We start from the raw sequence: 21,545 nt of genomic DNA on the forward strand, positions 1-21,545 counted from the left end.
CACCTAATTTCTAAACACCTCGAAGAAATAGGGGAATTCCAAATGATCACGTGACAAAGGGAAATCACCTAATTTCTAATCACCTAATTTCTAAACACCTCGAAGAAATAGGGTAACTCCCATGGGGAATTCCAAATGATCACGTGACAAAGGGAAATCACCTAATTTCTAATCACCTAATTTCTAAACACCTCGAAGAAATAGGGTAACTCCCATGGGGAATTCCAAATGATCACGTGACAAAGGGAAATCACCTAATTTCTAAACAACTCCAAGAAATAGGGGAACTCCCATGGGGAATTCCAAATGATCACGTGACAAAGGGAAAGCACCTAACTTCGAGACAAGTCCCAAAAATAGGGAAACTCCCATGGGAAATTCCAATTGATCACGTAACCAAGCGTGAAAGCACGTTATTTTTAGAGAAATGCTGAAAACAGAGAACTCTTGAGGGGAATCCCATTTGATCACGCCATGCGACAGCAGTAAAAAATATCTTTTGGATATAACCTACCATGATATTTGTTCAAGTGTAGAGGTACAGTATTTAAGTCATATTCAAGTGCAGAGGTATATAAGCTAGTCTTCGTGCAGATATCAATGGTCACAAAATTTTGGTTCTGTTTTTTATTTTGTATATCAAATTGCCCGAAATTTGAAACGTCCACTGAACAAAGCAAGTGTGGTTAATGTCTTATTTCTACAAAAGTAGCGCCACCGAATAGCTAACACGGAACACAAGCCGATTACAAAACATGCTTTTAACAGCATATCCGTGAGAATTGACGTTGAAAACCATAAACGGAATTGATCGGAGATTAGGTTACTGGTGGAGCTGAAATCGGCCAAGGTACGTCCGTTTGTGGCGATTTTGCCGAAAAGTTCAGGCGCACCAAAATAACTAGTTAACAGAGAAAATTTTTGAAATAGTAATAGAAACGGATGGTATATTTAGAACATGTTCTCACACGAATGAAATACATAATTATTCTTCATAAAACATACAAATGTGTTTAATTTTAGGGCACGCTGCAACGGCGCTGTGTATTACCTACGATTAAACTTAACACAACTGAAATTGATGATTGTACAAGTTTGATCAAGTGAAATATGCTCTAGTTCATACATTTTAATAACCTTTGGTAAAGGACGAATGACACGTACAGGCTTAAGTGCATTCAGTCTGGTTCCATTAAATTAGACTAAGAACACTTCCGATTATGTTGGTCCGTGTTCATTTATTGCAGCATAAATTTCGAGCAGCAAACACAGGAAAAGCAGAAATAGCGAGCAGCAGTATAGAAAGAGGGCATAGATGATATCTTCGACTGCATTTATATACTAGACATATCTTCAGCTTTCATATCCTCTCTCCATCACATCTTGTAGAATCTATCAATAAAATGATAATGACTCATTCTGCACATAATGTTTTTTTTTCAGAATATTTGTCCTTGGACTGGGAAAAGTTTTCACAAGATTTTAACTCGGAAATTATTCTCCCACCGCTCAAGCCTGGACAACTGAGCTTATGTGTGAGCGTTTTCAGATTATTGTCTTCTTTATTTTCATGTTTTTGTTTGCTGTTTTGCCCAAACCTGAGTCTGTTTATAATAACGAAAGTATTATTCATGCCTGGCTTAAGAGTATTACTACAGCAAGGCAGTTGGGCATCGAACACGAATTCGCATCATCATGAGCCCAGCACTCTACTACCAAGTTGACAAAAAGTGTAAACTAAATGCTATACAGAAAACATGTGCACAAGTGCGCTTTGAAGGCATGTACCTTTTTAATGCTCTGTTCGTCTCCTCAAAGAGCAGGGATTATCGAATGTTATCTGTTTAGGAATACTTTCCGCTTTCATCGATGGACTTAAATTGAAACCAAAACTAAATCGAAACTCTTGCGGCAGGTGTAACATTATTCTGCAATCAAACCAAAGTCATTAGAACTTTAAAAGCTGTTGGCTTACAACAGAAAAGTAGCTGCACTTACATAAAAAAGATGATTTTTTGTCGTTCTTTTACATATGCTTTTGGAGTGACATGAATGAAAGTGAACTGTACCTTTAATGGGAAAGGTCATCTGCAAATGAAAACTAAAAGTTTATCAATTATTTATTTGCGTCCCAAAAATAAAATGACAACACAGAGACTTGACAAAATTGTATATAAAACTTCCAGTCTTTCCATAGGTAGAAATACTCCCTGAAGTAGGCACATTTTAAACACAATTCAATGCAAAAATAAGCTATATAATCAAAACTGGCACGAAAAAATAGTCTTTTACTGAATATTTCACTGGCTTACATTTTTACCTCACTGAACCTATTGGCAGTTTTACATTGAAGAAACTACAAAGTCGGAGAAGCACATCTGTTTTACTTGTAGGAATACTCTGTCCGGAAACAAGATTCTGACAAAATTTCTGCAATTGTGAAGTTAATTGAAGTTTTATGTTTTTTCTCTGCTCATCCTTGAGCAATGCTTTTTTTCATATTTGCTCCTGAAAATACAAGGCAGATGTATAGATACCAAACCATAGTACATTTATTTCAAGTATGACACCTTCAAATGCAAAAACTTGCTTTAAGAAAAACTAACCTTCTATGTTTCAAGTCTGCCAACATCTTTCGAACATCATCAGCAGTCACGTCGAAAAAAATCATCTGTTTCAGCCTGGTGTTCTAGAAACAATCAATTTGGTGACCAGTTTAGTTGGCCACTTATTTATGAAACAAAGTCAGCAGTGACGTACCTTGAGCATTCTAAAAATATCAACAAATATTAGATATCAAAATTTTGGGTTATTAAAACCATATAGTTGTTAAAATATTGTGCATAGATATATTCTATATGAAACAAATTTGTAAATGAATAATGAAATGGGCTTCAATGTAATCTATTAACAGCAGTAATTTATCAATAGAGACCTCAATTCATACTGCGTGGCATCAATTTTTTTCCCCTTTACAAACAACTTCCAAGGTCTATAGAAATCGAATTGCAAAACAATTTTGTTACAATTGAGAGGCCGATTGGCCTAGATAGAAAATTTAACCTTCTCTGATATTTTGCCTGGACAGTGAGCCCAGCACCTACAGCATTAAACTGTGTATCCAGTGACATCACTATGACATAAAATATTCATTGATATACATTGACCTTTGAAACATATTCCAAAATCAGTGCCAATGATTTTTCCCCAATCAAGATAACATACTGAAACCACACTGTAGTCAGTTACTCATCATTATGTTCAGCAATGATGTTATTTATGTTTCTTTAGTTTGCTGTATAAATTTTCCAAAACTAGGGACCAAACGAGCAAAGGTAAATACTGCTTTGGGCTCTCCTAAGGGCATTACTACAATAGGTAAACCTTGAAACAGTTTAAAAAAGGAAAAAAAGTCCACTTAAATACAAATCCAATAACAACTCATTCCATCAATGACCCGTCAGATTAACAGTACACACTACTTAGTTACCCACTCAAAAAATATCAATTGACCAGTTTTGGCTTAGTTTCAAATCAATTTGATTAAACCATCAACTTGAAAAGATTGATTGCACACAAGATAGTAGAACAAAACAAGTTGTCGATATTTCCAAAGTGTAGTTTAAAGTGAAACGCATAAAGCTACTGGCATGTTTTTGCTAAGGGATGTAGAAGCATGATTTTCTTATGGCAGTGGGTTTCCTTTTTGATGACGGTTCGCACTCTTTATTGTCACAAGAATCTCATCTGCACCTAATACAGTCCAAGCTGTAAAATGTTTGGCAAGCTGGCGATTTAGTCATTTGTTCATTTTCTTGGTAGCCTACTACTTTTTGAAACTAAATCTTTTATAAAACAATCGGTACCAGAATCTGTATACGTGAAGTGAATGTGTCAGCATTTGTAACCCCAATCCAACCGATATTCAATTTAAATTTAGTAAAATATAAAATTGTGCTTGTTTACAATCTGATGGCCTAAACGCTTGTAATTCAAAAGGAAGCGAAATGGGTCGATTATTTCCATTGTCAATACTGTATAGGTAGAGCTGAGCGTAATTTCGGAATACTTCTAACGTAACCATAACACAAAAATAAATCATTACTTTGATGCTGTTAATAGGAAAACTTGACAGTCGTGCATGATCACGATGATCCTCATACTTCAGTTAGAGTTAGACGCTAAAGCAATAAAGCTAATACCAGTGGTTTCACATCGCTTTGTTAACAACGAAGTCTCTTGCAGCAAAACGTTGTACGACAAAACTTTGAATTTGGTGGGTCATTGTTGTAGGTTATATTTAAAACCAATATATATTGCTAAATGTAATTGTACTTTGTATACTGCAAAAACGAATAAAAATTGACAAAACTTTATTTGCAAACTGATAAACATAATGTAAAGTAAAAAAAACTATACAAACCTGAAAATGCAAGGGTATATAAAGAAAAATTAATCAATGAAGGAATGTAAATTAAGGAGAAAAACAGGAATTTAAAAGGAAAATTTCCTAAGCATAGTGCTTGCCGCCACAAAACAAGGGAAATAAAGAGAAATTAAAATTAAACAACTAAAACTGTTAAAAAATAGGAATTAAATAATATTGTAATAGCGTAAAATGCTATATATACTGTATATAGATAAAATTTAAAATACATTATTGCTAACATAGGGAAAGCCACAGGGGATTTACATTCTAAATTATGTATATACAGTATTTTCAATTGTGTTTCATTAATGAATAATTACTGGGTTTAAGTCACATTCTGTTATTGAGTGTACACAAATTTAGTAATGCTAGAACTGTAATCATATTGACAAAGTTTCACTGAAATTTTAAAACATATTCACTTGCTATATCTTTCTTTTAACTCCAAAATAATTAAAGCTTTCCTCAACCACCTGCCACCAACTTTGTTGTTGCCAAACTCTAGACATAGGCAGTAAGCATCTTGCATGTGCAAGTACCTTTTAATAAAGCACTTTGATAAGATGATGGTATTGGAAATTTCAAATCGGATTAAGAAAATTATACGTCAGTCTGTTTATTTATTAATAGGGCAACCAGTTTTTTGACCTAAAAAGTTTAAATTTTGACCTTATTTTAACCTAAAAAGTTTAAATTTTCACCTTATTTTGAAAACGCTATACTGATAGTCTCTACACTGTCTACAGCAACTTTCTAATCTAAAGCTGCATTTAAAATTGACAAAACGCTTTTCTACGACTTTTTTTCGTTTCTGCATATTAAGATTGATAACTTGCAGTTTCAAATGCAATACCTTCACATCGTGACGTCACCAGACGCGCTGAAAGGCCTTCCCTCTCTTTGTGGCTTTGGTTCTAAGTATAATTTGGGGCACTGGAATTGTTTGCGGTACAAGAAAAGAGAAAAATGGAAGAATAATATTACAAAATGGTTACAAAATTACAAGTTTAATAGATTTTGACCTAAAAAGAAGACCTAAAGAAACAATTTGACCGTATTTTGACCTTACGTAACATTTTGACTTTATTTGACCTGATAACTTCTATACCACACGTCGTACAAAGCTGAAATTTGTTTTGTGCTTGTTTGATAGCATTCTGAGCAGGTTTAAAAAAATTGACCATATTGACTTTTGGTTGCCCTATTTATTAACTTGTAAATTTTCAACACTCATTAAACAACTATTTCGGATATTTACTGCAAATCGCTTTTACATATTTTCAAGGTAAAAGACTGGAACCAGTAACTGGATTGAAACGTCACCACCAGCACCACTCAAGTCTTCAGCTTCGGAACAAAAGGGTTACCTTTCAGCACTACCATCTATTGGATAACATTGGCATCCTTTTCCATACATCAGTGTTGATGTACCAGAGAAGTTTCAATTTTACAACGAGCAGTATCGTCATCACATCTTCCAAAGATTATCATTGGTGTGCATTCTTGCTGTACAAACTAGGGCTAATCAGCAATGCCTTTCCTTAGTGCTATGGCCACCAGAAACCAGGCTCTTACCCGAGATAGGGTTTCTTTTCCTATCCGCTGATGTACATCATTGAAGCAATGTTCATTCATCAGTTGCTTGAACACACTACATTATATGTGTCAAACTCCTGGCCTGCTTTACAATAAAACTTGGCCCGCAATGCTATTTTATACATTGAACTTTTTCCGGCCCGCGAGATCATTGTACAGTTAAAGCAAGAAACAAGATTATGAGAAATCGCACAATACAGCAGCATAGCAGTTGCCCCATCATACGATAGAACAAATCGATTTATTCTAACGCTTGTAATCTGGGCTGCTTTTTTCTTTATTGTTTGTTAATTCTTAAATGCTTTTGTAAGGAGATGAATGAAACATAATGATGCAAGAGAAGAATAATCAAAAATAGCCCAGTCAAAAATATCAAAAAATTTGTGTTGTTTCGCTCCCTGTTCCAATTCATGTACTCGTGTCACAAAACATTCAATCAAGTTTTATCCTTACGGCCCGCGGTGTTAAATAAGTTTTGAGTTTTGGCCCCTGGTGCGATTGAGTTTGACACCCCTGCACTACATGCTTGTCTGCTTAATTTTCACTTTTTCAACTTATGTTTTATGGATTTAACTAAATATAGGTTTTGTGGCCGTGCTAGTTGTTACCAGTAAATATTAACAGTATTTCTTTTGAGCACATTTTAAGCCTTTTCGGCTTTGTCACTTTTTCCTGTTCATTGGCACGTGTTAGTAACAACTGGCTTGATTTTTCGTCCCCACCGCGCTTTTGACAAAAAAGAAAACGATGGATTGAAATGCTTCTAAATTTTAGAAGCACAACTGCAAATGTAAATTTTAGTTGTAACGCACCTGATTGTTTTTACCAACAACTATGTCATGTGTAACAAACTAACATTTGAGCAACACTAGATACCTTAAAACTGCTTTCATTCTGCTTGGCGTAACTTGTCAGATTTTGACACGTTTTTTTCTTGCTTTAAAATTATGGTCAGTGGTTTTCTTGTTGAAGGTATTTCATCAAGTACTTACTAAATTAACAAAACCATCTAAAATTCCAACTTAACACCATTATACGTATATCTGTATATAAAACATAAGGTTGCCTTGCATATTTGTCGTGTTTTGATCTCTTTTAAACTTGTTTCTAATACTTTATTAGATTTTGCAATTAAGTTACAATTAACTAAACTGATAATTTGACAGAATATTTGCAACCAGGATTATTATGAGTATGCAATCTTGAAAACTGTTTGAAAAACTTCTGTATATAATTAATTAATACACATAGACTGTCACGAAAAATTGTATAAGATGCTTTTCATATGCATCATACATATTTTGTAACACTGTATTCTTCCAAGGTATCCTTAGACAGGTTAATAATAATGATCACTGCATGGACTCAGAAAATTTTCAAAACAACTTTCCAGCTAGTCCTATTGAATCAATAAACGATGTTCTAAGCACCAATTTGCAACATTATAAAGAATATAATAAAATTCCTTACTTTAAGGCGAATGACTGAACCTAGGCTAACCGAAACCTACTAGAACAGGGTTGGTTTGTAAAGCATTCTAACAGAAAATTTGTGCAAAAATGTCACCTCTTTTGGCCACAGAAACGGGGCTCTGGTCCCTGGGATGGAGTTTCTTTTGGGCGATTTTGTTTAACCATACATTTGTTATGCACTTAAAGTATTCATTGTCACTGTAAACAAACTATGTCACTTTGTGTATATATTTCGGCTGTTAATACCCGTGTTTTTAATGTAAGGGAACTTGTCCTATACATCTTCAAATAGTGTAGCTGTTTCGTTGTTTGAAATATATTGGTTTAAATTAGTTCAATTTAAGAATTATTTTGTTGGTTTAGTGGCCATGCTAACCTACTATCCTATAGCACAATTCTATTATTCCTAACTTGTATGTTTAAGCCCTTGGGCTTTGCCACTTTTTCCTGCTCGTTAATTGATCATGAGTATGTGTTTAGTGTTTTATTATGCTATAACTACAGTGGGTAGCAATGTAACTTTCACTCTGCACAGTTAATGTTGAAAAATAAACAATACAATACATTTCAAGCCCTCTTGATAGGGGATTTTGGATCACATCATAGACTGTTAAACAAGTTTTATCACAATACTTTGTAGTAAGATTTTATATGAGTATGTGGATGTACGTCATACACAAAAGGCTTCTCACCAGTTTGGGGGTGTACATAATCTGAGTATTTTGTTTCATAACACACGGAGTATCCTTGATTTTCCAATATTTTTTGGGAATAAACAGAAGTGGCCACCACCATATATTGGCAGTTGAATTCAATTGCTATTTCGTCTGATTTTCGCAGCAAAATTGAAGCGAGGCCTAGTCTACAATACGTTTGGTCAATTACAAGACCAGATAAGCAACAGAATCTCGATCCCTTTATGTACTTCTCTAAATTTGTTTCCAAAAATTTATCAAACTCCACTAAAGTTAAGGTGAGACGAGGTAAATGACTTGAAAGCTCAAATCCACTAAAGGAGTCAGCAATCTCTAACATGACCACCCCAATTAAAGTTTCCGTTGACTTGTTCACAATTCCAATGCAATTGTTCTGCTTTAGAAGACGTCTTATCCCCCGTAGCAAAAAGTTCCCCTTTTCCTTTTTCGTCATGCCAAGGCTGGTAAGTGACGGTTCATTTGTTACAGAATTCCGTAAAGTTAATCCAACCACTTGGTCATGGTCGTCCGTTAAAAGCCTTTTCAAATAAAACTTATTGTGATCTAGAATTCTCACTTTGTTGTGAAAACCTTTGGAGAGAACTAATGTGCTAATTGTCAAATCTTGACGCTTCTTGTGTGTTTGCACTGAGTAGCTGCTAGGCCTACATGTACTTCCAAATCTTTTGCCACAAAACAGAATTAGAGGATTTGAGCACAAAAACGTATACAATTTTATTCCGAAGCAAATTTGCAACGGCTTACTCAGCTGCATTTCACTTGGTGTGTCATAAAGAGCACCTGAAAACAATCAACGTAAGCCAAATAAGGTATCATAGGCGACGATTTTTCGAACGAAAATGAAACAAGTTGGAGGCAAATTGAAAGTTAGTGATTTCCCCATTGTGAGAGCGTAAGATTGCCACAACATTATCGTTGTTGTGTAGTTATGTAATGCATTACCGCAATGGGTTTTATTAAGTAAACTAGCCTGCTTTTTCAACAAAATTATTATGCCTATTATATTTAAACTGTAAACGTAAAACGAATTTCTTAGCATAGTTAAAGCAAATGCTCTTTACTAAACACGCTATCAAAGATGATTCGTCGATGTATCTGAGAACATGGCAACCATGTGTCAACGAACAAGTGCATAGCGTTAATTAAATTCTATAAGCCTGAAGGAGAATGGAGGGACGGTATACAACGCAAATGCCCAATGAACTCACTACTAAACGTTTTCTTTACAACAGTGAATTACAATCATGTGCGAAGGTAACTATAAAAGTAACAACAGATGTAAGAAATAGGTGGCAAATTGGCGTAAACAAAGGAATGTCCGCGGAATGTCACCACAGTTAGTACGTTTGATACATTGCTCCATACGCTAAGTAGGTCTACAAGAGAACTAATCTGTTATTAAACTATTATTAACTAACGTAACAATAGTGTTATTCCTCAGGGAATAACATAGTAATAAACCTTTTATCAGTACGATATATTGATGAATGCATTTATAAGTGTGTGTCACTGTGGATACGTGTGCGTCCAATATGTCCTGAAACACCTATATTGTACGGTTCAACATCGCGGATATGGAAAATACTCGTTTTATTAAGCGTTAAAGCGATTCACTTAAAGTAATTGTATTTGCAGCATACATACTGTACCCTAGCGTGTTTAATGGGAGGTAACAACGGGCCATGCCCCCTCACGAACCCAACCTTTTTGGGTCAAAGCCATTTTACGGTTTCGTTTTTTCGTTAATCGCATTTCCTTGCTTGCAACTACTTATCAACTAAAACGTATGCAAGAAAACATGTATTAGCTTGGTATAACCAGCTTTTAAACATTTTTCTCATCTCTTCAAAGCAACCCTTAATACGCCACTGCATATCTACAAATATAACTTGCCTACATGATTATGTTGACGAAAAGAAGTATAGAATCCTATATACTTTCTCACCTGTATATGGCAAACAAATAGGCCTACCTGTCTGTTCTGTTCAGGAATTTGTCATTTCATAAAAAAGTAACGATGTCCAAGTATGAAGTGAACAACCTTCGCGAGCGTGTCTCTCTTGAACGTTGAAGGTGCTGAAAAAGAGCGGGTTATGAGTAAAAAAACCATGAATGGTGCACAAACGATGCTAGAAATTAATTACGAGTTACATAGCGCATTTCGTTAAACTTTAAATCGGTCCATTTTAGGCTGCAGGCAACTTTGAAAATAAAAACGAAAAAGGAACTGACCATCGCTGTAGGTATGGGTCACGCATCCTTTGTTAAAACAGCCGTTTGGAGAATTGATATGCATTTAGATGATTTCAGCGATTTAGAGTTTAATTAAAATTACATATAAATTAAAAGGTAGATTTATAGATTAGGTGTAGGTTATTATTTTAAAACATATAAGTTCGTTTAACGAAAAACTGTGAAAAATAGCTTCGTAAGTATAAGGGTATGAACTTTTATGTTAAATAGTGACAGCTAAGAATAAAACGCCCCAGTAAAAGCGTTCGTGCTGCAATTTGTGATCACGTAGTGTTGCTTTATTTCCGGCTTATGCAGTGCATAGGGTTAATACTCAAAATGATTATAGGTCACAGAGACAACTGATAAAAATAGGCGGTCGGTAAAGTTTTTTGGATAATTGGAAAGCCTATGCAAAACGTCGATTTATGTTAATTAAGGTTTAATTGAAGTTAGACACATACGTATATAGATTAAGAGGAAAATTTAAGTTAAGTTTATGTTACTATAGTTCATAACATCTAAGTTATAGGTTAACAAATAACCGTGAAAAATAGCTTCGAACGTACTAGCATTATTTCAGGTGAAACGGAGTGAACGACTGATATATCTGCAAGTCACGTTTATTAGCAGCAGCGTTTTTGCATTTAAACATACAAAAGTTGAAATGTACCGTAAAAGTAGCTTATGTAACCAACTGGAGACGCGAGTACAGTATATGTTTTGTGTGCAGCAGAAACTTTCTCATCATTTTTTTGTTATAACTTAGGACAATTAATGCGAACAAAATGTCCTTGTTTTCAAAGCTAACAAAGAAGATTCCCAAGTCAGGCGTTTCATTTTCGGACTTCCCTGCAAGTTTGCCGTCTGAGTACAAATGGAAGTCACTAACAAAAAAAGATTATGGAGAAGTTAAAACTTTTATCGGAAATTAGTACTCATCGTTTGAACCTTCATGTGCTATGTTAGGCATGACCAAGAACGAGGTGCTTCTCTCTGATCGCATTATTTTGAAAGAAAGCCTCAAGCAAAATTGTTCCCTTTCTATTGTTGATAAACTAACCGAAAGGATAATCGCCTTTCTACTCATCACCACAAGCGAATCGTTGAATTTAAACCCCAGCAAGGTTTCGTCGGAAAATTTATCTGAAAATCATTTGATCATAGGCAGGATGCTCAACTACTTCGAAGATGCTTACATAAAAGTACTTGATGTAGAAAGTAAGTGCAGCTACAATTCAATGATGAGTGTCCATCCCAGTTATCGGAATTTTGGATTTGCATGTCAGTTGATTCGAAAATCGGAGCATGTAGCCGCTGATTTTGGTTGTAGATACGTTATAGGAGCGTTTTCTTCTTCCCTGTATGCACAAAAAGTTCACGAAAAACTTGGTTACAAATCTTGTGTAAAACTCAACTATGCCAACTACGTAGATCCTATTACAGGAAAAAAAACGTTCAAAATTCCATGCCCTCCACATACTCAAGTAAAATGCTTTTACAAAGAATTAGAATAACAAAGACTTATAGAACTTGTGTTGCGCATCCTGATATTGCAATTACTGTACAAGAAAAACGTCTGCAAAGTTTATGAATATATTGTTCGGGATGCTTGCAGAAGTATATAGGCCTTATAGATTGGACAGAATCCAGAAGAAAAAAAAAAGTTTGTCTGGCATTGTTTTAGCGAAACTCTTGCTGAAATCGAATATTTAATTTTTTGTTTATCGCCTTTGATCTAATTTTGAAATACTTGTTGGAATATTTTTAATAGTTGTCGATCCAATATAAAATTTACCAATAAATTGTATAATTTGGAAGCTTGAAATGTTGTAAAATCTAGTAGGCTATATAGGTTACTCTAAAACTCTAAGTTGTTTGCAAAATCATAAGATTGAGTTTATCCTGTACGCTTATTGCTGAAACACCTTTACTATGCACATGTAGGTACATATACGGTACAAAGAAAACAATGAAGCCATACAGCAATAGAGAAAAGTGTAAAAAATAAAATGTAGCTAAAATCATAACATGATCGACCTAATTAAACGTAGCATGTAGTAAATTTATACGTTAACGCTCGAATAAAAACAATAAACAGACGTGTAGCTCACGCTTTGCAAGGCTGACAGTTACTTTTTGAAATGCATAAGGCAGACGATATTATTGTTGAAGTAAGAGTATTACAGTTCCATTTGTAGAACGTGTAATAAGCCTGCCCATTATCGGTAATATTATAATCCGTCCGTAGTATAGCAACACATACGCTTAACGAGTCCTATTTAGTAATCAGTTTGCTATGTAGCGGCCTGGGTGGCATTTTTAATACCATTACATCATTTCTTGGAAAAATGTTTTCCAGTTATTGATTGAAGTTTATGAACTTTTTTTTGATAATTTAATACTTCAACTGTCGTTTGATATTTGGAAACCTACTCTAAATAACTTCATGTGAAAACTCCTTTTAGAACGTTCCCAGGTTGTTTCCAGCACCTGTGCTGATAAGAAATCTTTATTGCAAATGCCCGCTTCTTAACTTTATACTGCTTGTATTTATCTACACGTCAGCTTCTACTACATGTAACTCCCTTTGTTTTCCTCGCTGCACATGTTCTGAAATGCTGCGTTTTTCTTGTCGAATATTTTCACTCCCATCGCTTCACGTTTTATAAGCTCGCACTTGTACCAGCGAGCAGAGACAGAGACGGAGAGATACAGAGAGGGTCATATGAGGTTACTACGCAAGTCATGGTGTTTGCAACTCAATAGACATCTTATAGGTAGTGGTATTACTATGTTTTTGATTATGCGTAATGCTGAGAAAGAGTACAGCACCTACAATAAAAACCTTTTCTTGTAAATTATTTCTGTTGTAATATTAAAAGCTTTCGGCTGACAAGAGGTTAGAGTATTCTAACCGCACGCAACAATAGAGTCAGATATAATTAATTCAACAGGTAAATTAAGTTAACATAACATAAGTTAAGACAGATAAGCTTTGCATCTGCATTAATAAGCTCTGCAGCTATATCTATGCGTTAACAACTATTGTTATGCTTATCTGGTAGCCGACTTATAGCGTCAGTCAGTATCCTTAACAACTATCTGGTTTAATATATTTCAGTTATATTGTTACTTCCCGCACACAAAAGAAAAGTCGCAAATGCACAGACGGTAAAACATGATAAAATTTAGCTGTTTTTCTTAATCGGTTTCAGCTAAAAACAAACAACTATACTTTAAAATCTAAAAAGCTATCGGGTACTATTATTTCTTTTCAACTCATAATTTGAGAGATTCGTTGAACCTTTGCAGCTCTTTGTTGCAAACACCATTTCATCCTATAACCAAAATGTTCAATCACTTTGAAGTTGCTGGCAAAAAAGATCCTAGTATACTGCAGGTTGTAGAAAATCAGCATCGCTATACTACAACTGTTTCAGAATTGGCTAAATGGTCATCTAAACGCAGCAAATAAGATTTTTGAGATCAATTAATAAGTAAATCACAGAAAACCGCTTGGCTGATTCGAAACTGAATACATCATAGGGGTGCTCTTCAATTTGTTATACGAAAAAAATGGACAACAAGTTAGCCATGGACCATAGAAATAGGCTGAAACTGAAATTTTTATCCATCTTTTAACAGGAATATTCAAAGCCCTATGTTTTTCTTGTATCTGATACGGTTTCTTTCATATAAAATACGTCTAGCAAGAAGTTTGTATGTTCGGGAATTAAATCTGTATAAACTCTTGACGTTGAAATTGAATGGCAAAATAAACGTTAATGGTCATTGGTGTCGCGTGACCAACATGAATTGGAGTAAGGCTATACCCCAAAAATAAATTTGTATAAGCTACTTGTGGCATTCATATAGGAACCCTATCTAAAACATTCATGATAAGTAAGGAACATCAAAAAATATTGTGAAAAAACACTGATGACAGAATGATTTAAAGTAAATTGCAATAGACGTTTAACAAATGTATACATACAGCTAGTAGAACAAATTTGAACCGTTTTTGCATTGCAAAATAAGGCAGGTTAATGTGTAATAAATTATCATAAGCAAACTACCAAAGGTTTCGCCCAAATATAGTAATCTATTTCTTTTGAATCTTGCAAAAATCCAGAATGGAAGATATCTCCAACGTTCTGTTTCAAAAAAACAATTATGACGTTTCACAATTGCGTTACCTCGACTTGAGCCGGTTTGGTAGTATCGTTTTCTTTTTCGGTGTCACTTTCCAACACAGTTTCCTGGCTGCCCATCACGGGATTCGTAGGCTTACTCATTTTTATCTCATTCTCGTTATTACTTTCTTTTTCAGCCCATTTAGGACAACATGTACCTGCCATTTTAGACCTTAATGGAGCCAATTTTTTCCACAAATTACCGAAAGCATTGGAATAGAGCAAAGGGTTGAGAACGCTATTGATGGGGAGTAAGACGACGGCAGTCACAACATAAGCATCATTAGCCAAGCTAATAATTTGCGAAAAGTGAACAAAAGACATCAAGCAGATGGAGATCCAACAGGCGAAGTCGGTGACGACGAGTCTGATGATTTTTCGCTGCAATAAAAACACTACTTTGAAACGGAAGACAGCCATAGTACAATCGTGCGATACCTCATCATGTTGGTTTACCAATTAGTCATTTCACTTTCACAAAACAAGAGCATCTTTCCGGTTGTTTTAATTTGAAAAATAATAGCAAGTAACTTACAAACATTAAATCTTCACCTGCATGCGTGCTTGACGACGGTCTGAAACCTGCACGACTTTATTCCTGTTGGACAGCTTGTAGATGGTAGCGTACGCACAAGCGACAAAAAGAAATAGAATGAAATTGACGAAGACGATAGACATCGAAAATTGCCAGCCTCGCTGTTGCGGTGTGACGAAAAGTTTTGAAATACAAACGCTGTTTAAAGAGTAATACCCGAAAAATCCTCGTATGCCACGGTTGGGGCTATTTCGATTCAAATAGCGTTTAATTTCCAACCAAGGGACTCGTTCGTTACGATGCAAAGTCAGTGTTGTAATGTTAGGGGTATAGATTCCAAAGTCGGTCGAGTAGCGAAGCAAAGTCTCATAATCAACTGCAGTCGATTGAAAAAATTTGGACGGGAACCACGCACCGTCAATAATCACATCATACAAACCCGTTGACAAGGGAACCACAGCCAACGTTATCGCTGCACTCCATGCTAACAGAGCTCCAAGATATACGTACCGCAGTTTAAGTTCCCGAGATTTCAAAGGCTGAGATACCGTGTACAATCGTAGAGCAGTCATTACCGCAAGAATATAGACGGACGACTCGCTAGCAATCACAGATAGAGCTCCCAAGCCAGAGCAAACATTTCCCGTTCTCCATCTCTCATCTTGGTAACAATACCTACCTGAGAAGTAGGCTGAATGTCCGGCCAAAATTATCAAGTAAACTCCCATGAGGCCGTCAGCCAAGGCGAGATTGAAAATAAGAGTGTGGTTTGCTTTCCCTATCGTAGATGATGTTTTTAGTTTTTTGTATTTTCTAACAGTTTTTATTATGACGTATGAATTCCCAACGATGGCAGCTATTGCCATAATCCATAACCAGCCTCTCAGCACAACGTTGCTTATCATTTCATTTCTGGAAGAGAACTGCCGATTATCTAAGTCCGGTGGACACTCGTCAGAGCCATCAGTACAATCACGAAAATCGTCTAACACAAAATTCTTCGGAACCGAGCGTGGTCCACGATTAACGGTTGTGCAGTAAAAACGATCACAGCCCTCTTCATCAGAGTCATCGTCACAGTCACTGTAACCATTGCAATGTAGAGCGCTATCAATACTTATAAACGATCCGTTTCGACTGGAGCATTCGAAGCGACCGACACAGTCCTCCTCTTCTTCCATGATCCTTGGTTCACATTGAGACCATCTTCCGTCGCAAATGTCAACCTGAGTCAATTGGAAACCGTTGTCACATCTAACAGAAAAGCTATCTGGCAGGAAGCGATCTCGAATAATACAATAAGCTGGTTCCACTGCGCAACCAGCATCGCATTCGTCGCTTAAGTCGTAGCATTCAGGTCGACCGTCGCATACATAAGCGGTAAGAAAGGTGTCGTTTTCAGGGCTACCGGGGCACACCGTGATCTGTGTCGAGGCGTTTTGACGACAATATCTTTCGTCAACTCCATCCGGACATTCTACACGTCGGTTGCAAACGTCTGTTATCCGTGCTGTATACTCTAAAAACTTTCCGCATTGAAAGGTCCCTTTTGTGCAATTATCTTCTGGACCAAGGCATACATTTTCGCACACGTTGGGAATCTTTTTGTCTTCGCACAGACATTCATCAGATAAATCGTAGCAGTCAAAAACTCCATCGCATACCTAAATACCAATCCGATAAAATACTTGTATACAGCATATTACTTTCCTAGTACAGACTACAAGTTTGTAAAAGCCTCATACCCAGCACTTACCTGAGTATTTGCTATGATTAGTCGCTTGTCCAAACATTCAAAGCACATTAAATTTCCATTGTTGTCAAAGCAACGGTCTGCTTCGTTTAGGCAATGCACCGCATCGTACCTAAGATATCGTTGCGGAAGTACACATACATCTGTTTTACTACCGTACACGCATTTCAAGCCAGGAATTGCTTGCTCTTCGTCAGAATTGTCTCCACAATGATCTCTTCTGTTGCATGCTAGGCCGTCTTGAATGCATTTCCCATTGTTACACTATATCATTTCAGACAACAAATTTTTGAAAAATAGCATAACGAACGATTAACAATAAGATCTCGATGACTTCTCATTTTGCATGCTAACAATATGTGGGAAAGATTTTAAATAGGACTGAAAGACTTTTAAACGCATAATCCAAACTAAACTTTTCACTTCTACTCAATTTTTTCTAACCTGAAAGTAACGTCTGATGCAAGTTCCATTGCTCGTGCACGTTGACTGCCATGGCCAGCAAACATCAGACCTACCTCTGCAGATCGTTTTATTTTCATCACTTCTGTCACCGCAGTCATTTCGAAAATTGCACACGTCGATAGCATCTATGCAGTTTCCATTATCACACACGAAAGTTCCGTTGCCACATTCCACAGTGTTATCCCGCCTCATATTTCGGATCGTTTGGTTGTTTTGTTGAAGACCTCTGTTATTTGTTTTGTCGTGATTACCCGGTTGTCGCCTTCTATGTTTAAACCCTCCTCCGTCTGCACGGTGTTGTTCATTCCGCACTAAGAAGGTATTTGCATAACCATCACTAAGCTACGTTGCAATCGTACACACAAACATCTTCAGTAGGCCATGAGAAAACTGTTAATCATGAGAAAATTGTTTACAAACTTAAATCTTACTGAAAATTTTTAACAATAATGTGGGGGACTAGTTTTGACACCATGCGAATACTATTGTTTAGCGAGTTGTTCGTGATGTGATAGTTGATGTGATCGTGATGTCCGATGAAACCAGTTGTCATAAACAAATTTCTATACAACAATAGCTTACCTGGAAGTACCTCGCTAACCACCAGTAATATTATCAACACAATGAAACCTCTCATTTTATCTGTAAACAAAGCAGACGTGATTACGGATGATTTCATAAAATAGACCTTTACATGTAGCCTACCTTTTAACGACATGTTTATCACCTTCTCTGCTACAATAAATCCAAGCCATTTTTCGATATACTTTTCATTTAGTTATATGTCTGGAGTCATTTTCCAAAATACTGTAACTTAGTTTTATTGTATAGCACTTTATTGTACTTGAAGGCATCATGAAAACGTGATTTGTTGAGCCATGACTAAGTACTGGCTTTTCGTTATCTCTCATGGGCCTAAAACCTTTAAGTCGGTAATTGATATTACTATAAGGCCAAGTGTAGCTATAAACTATAAGTAAGTATGTTAATGTCTCTGAAAGTTTATCAAATTCTACGCGTAAAGGACATTCATTTAGTTTTTTTTATGAAAAATAAATAGATATTAAACTCTAAACTAAATTCCACCTTCTACTTTCACCTTAAAGTGCTTCACATTCACAAACTAAATGATGCCGATCGCTAACAATTACCCCGGGGGCTGGCAAATGACAACAAATAGATGGAGAGTGCTATTATATCGCTGGCAAGTAAGTCTGTTATTTAAAGTGGTGCAGCTATTGTTAGGCATGTCATACGTAACAATATTGTCAGGTCTCTTCATATTTAGGAAGCCGTTTTTAATGTCTGGTCACGCCGTTTGATCACGCTCCGGAAGTTTTTGAAGCGTAAATACTGTTTTAACGTCTTACAATAAGAGCAATCTGTCGTGAAATAAAAAATAAGCTTAAATGCTCTGTGGGTGATTATTTGACTTTCTATGTTACTGGCAATGCCAGGGTTTATATCAACGCTCAAACTTTTTGCTTACATATAAAGTTTTTTTTCTGACTTAAACATCATCATAGCATGAAATGCTTAACGCGCTTATCTTAATCGAACCGTACTCTATCATCTCTAACCTCACTCTATCATCTCTAACCTCACTTAAACCCATAATTCCACCGCTGTTTACGAAATTTAACGAACTCCTTGACCTAACCCAACCGTCTTTTCCACACAACGCTATCTGCCAGTGAAATGATCCTACGTCGGTTTACCGAGAAACACAGAATTGTACGGAGACCTAGAAAACGTATTAGTTTAAGCTACTTTAAGCGAGCAAGTTGGTTGTTTACGTGTTAACTGTCTGACCATACTATACTATAGAAACTATCTCTGCGTTTTAGTCCTATGCAATATATGATTCAATTGCGGTGATGGCATCATTTCCGATTTGCGTAAAATCATACATAATGCGCTTCTAAATAAAACTGGGAAAACTCCGCAACACTATTACGCTGATTTTTACTTTTGTTGGCATCACGATATATGGTAACGAGATATGGTATGTACAGTACTCATGCACTGTTCGCGACATCAACGGCTGACGTTCTTTTAAGTTTCGGCAGGCTTTCACTTAATACGAAGTATCTACAAAGCACTGTTAAATAACTTTCTGCTTAACCATCATCAAAGAAAATTTGTAAGGCAATAAGGTACTGTAGTTCTCTCTCAACTCTGAATCTCTGCAGTGCCCTGGCATATTCAAGTCATGGCTTTTATGGTTGTTAGGTCTTTATTTCTTTCCGTTCAGTGAGTCTTCTTTTTTGCGACGGTTTATCCTTTATAATCTAAAAAAACATGTAATAGGCGGGTACATGGCCTTTCAAAATCGTTTTAGCCTATACGGCGTTACAAAATTGTTTTTATAACACCTTTTAGTATTGTACACCATTAACTTCCAGCTATTGTACAAATAAATATGAGAACATATTTAATTTTAAGCCGTTTTAAAGCGGTTTTAAAGTATAAAAAAGCAATATTTTTGCGTTCTGCGCGTTTGGAACAAGATAGAGTGATAGACGAACGCGAATATTTTGCACACTGGGTAATAACATTGACAAAACAAGAGTTAATAAATGAAAAAAGATAACAAAAATTTGTTTGCATTTTCGGAATCAACCTATTTCTATTCTTTAAAAAAAATAAGTTACAAATGACTTTAGTTTCATTTTAACGCACGGGCCAATGCTTTTAATAATGCCGTCGTTATTAATCGACTTGTCTCAACTATTAATTTTGTCCGATAAACAGCGGAAAATCAAGGTCGCAATAAAAACAACGTTGAAATCAGGCCAGATCCCGTATAGAAACAAAAAAATGAACGCGGAAAAATCAAATCACCGTAAATCGCTGGGAACTCTACATTTTTCAGCAATATACATTTCTCTATATTTCCTATATACAATTTGCTATATATATTTGCTTATAACACAAAGCCAGATATCACAATCAACAATGATGGTATTAAAATTCCAAAAAGACAACAGGATTAGATCAGCTTAGCAAGATGATGCAATCCTGCTGTCCTCACTACATCAGCGCATTTATAAATCCGAATATCTCGTTTCGTTATCAAGTTCGCTATCAATTCCTCTTCCATCATTCGAGAAGTGGAAAGGAACACTCGTCTGACGTCATAATTTTAGTGTTGATATATTGATATTACTTGCAGGGAAAAACTAACTATAATTTTGGACAAACATTGTTTCTCTTCAAAACAACAATAGGCCATAATCGAAGATGAAACAACTTAGGTATATGGTAAATTGTATGGTACACACACGATACATACAAGAAAAAAGGAAACAATTAACTGTTTAAAGTTAGGTGATTATCAATACAGTGGATGCGAAATTGATAAAAAAATGAAACGTGTCTATTGCATTTCACCATGAGTGTAGTTCACTCAGACCATTGTTAAAGATAAGTCGTTAGGTCAGGGGAAATACGCATGAAAAATATTTGAATTTAGCTGTGGGTTTCATTAAAGTTAAATTTAGATTAGAAGTACATTATAAGGGTGAAGTTTAGGTTTGATTCTATAGGCTACATAAATTACTAGGCTACACATTCTATAGGCTACCTTATAAAATTAAGTCAAGGTGACAAGAAGGGCAAGATGTTAGTCTGAAAATAAAACTGAATTACTTAATTACAAAACTTTGATAAAAAGTAAGCGCCCTTTTCTAACTTTTTTAAGTCTATTGAGGAACGTAGGATTATTTTATTGGTAACGCCTCAATTATTTTGCTATTATTTGCTTTCGATATCTTACAGTTTTTATGATGAAATTTGTCGTGCGGTCGCTTGAGTGAAATGGCTATATAATTGAGTCAATATGCTTACAGAAATGCTCCAACTACATTTGAAGGAATAATGAAGATAAACTTTGAAACATATCGCAAATGACTGCCAGAGTGGCACAAACTGTGGGAAGTCTATAAACGTTTTATTAATTAAAAATCCGACATGTTTTGAAAAATACTTGTTTCTATCAAAGCAAGAATCAATTGAAACAAATGATGTTGGGCTTTAAGTACACACTACACAAAATGGTGCGATAATAATTAATGCAAAAGAAAAAATAAATAAATGAACAATCAGAGTGCAACAGACAAAAAATAACAACATTCTTATTGATAACGGTC

At 35.7% G+C, this 21,545-nt stretch overlaps 1 protein-coding gene and 1 long non-coding RNA gene across 4 annotated transcripts; both read right to left on the reverse strand.

The window, feature by feature from the left end:
• Nucleotides 1–652: 652 nt before the first annotated feature.
• LOC143468140 (uncharacterized) lies at nt 653–10,306 on the reverse strand. 2 transcript variants are annotated; one of them, XR_013118955.1, is made up of 6 exons: nt 10,186–10,306; nt 6,902–7,016; nt 2,607–2,689; nt 2,321–2,508; nt 1,789–1,928; nt 653–1,392 (listed from the first exon to the last, which is right to left on the reverse strand). It is a non-coding gene; the product is annotated as an uncharacterized LOC143468140 (long non-coding RNA). The 2 variants fall into 2 exon arrangements; XR_013118954.1 differs by lacking the exon at nt 10,186–10,306 and having other exon boundaries at nt 655–1,392; nt 6,902–7,082.
• A 3,565-nt stretch (nt 10,307–13,871) lies between these two features.
• LOC143468141 (uncharacterized) lies at nt 13,872–18,411 on the reverse strand. 2 transcript variants are annotated; one of them, XM_076965148.1, is made up of 6 exons: nt 18,100–18,411; nt 17,977–18,036; nt 17,374–17,705; nt 16,933–17,193; nt 15,194–16,840; nt 13,872–15,022 (listed from the first exon to the last, which is right to left on the reverse strand). In XM_076965148.1, exons 1-6 carry the CDS (start codon nt 18,110–18,112, stop codon nt 14,630–14,632), a joined length of 2,706 nt encoding a protein of 901 aa, XP_076821263.1. In that variant the 5' UTR covers nt 18,113–18,411; the 3' UTR covers nt 13,872–14,629. The 2 variants fall into 2 exon arrangements, with proteins under 2 accessions (XP_076821263.1, XP_076821265.1); XM_076965150.1 differs by having other exon boundaries at nt 14,904–15,022; nt 15,177–16,840.
• Nucleotides 18,412–21,545: the final 3,134 nt, after the last annotated feature.

Source organism: Clavelina lepadiformis, chromosome 8 (genome assembly GCF_947623445.1).
Source record: "Clavelina lepadiformis chromosome 8, kaClaLepa1.1, whole genome shotgun sequence".
Lineage (NCBI taxonomy): Eukaryota > Metazoa > Chordata > Ascidiacea > Aplousobranchia > Clavelinidae > Clavelina > Clavelina lepadiformis.

Bases quoted from the DNA above. Each gene is read 5' to 3' on its own strand.
- LOC143468141 (XM_076965148.1), bottom strand. The intron at 17,706-17,976 runs GTAAGCTATTGT...ATACCTTCTTAG, and splicing joins GGTTAGCGAGGTACTTCCAG to TGCGGAATGAACAACACCGT. The intron at 16,841-16,932 runs GTAAGTGCTGGG...ATTGGTATTTAG, and splicing joins TAATCATAGCAAATACTCAG to GTATGCGATGGAGTTTTTGA.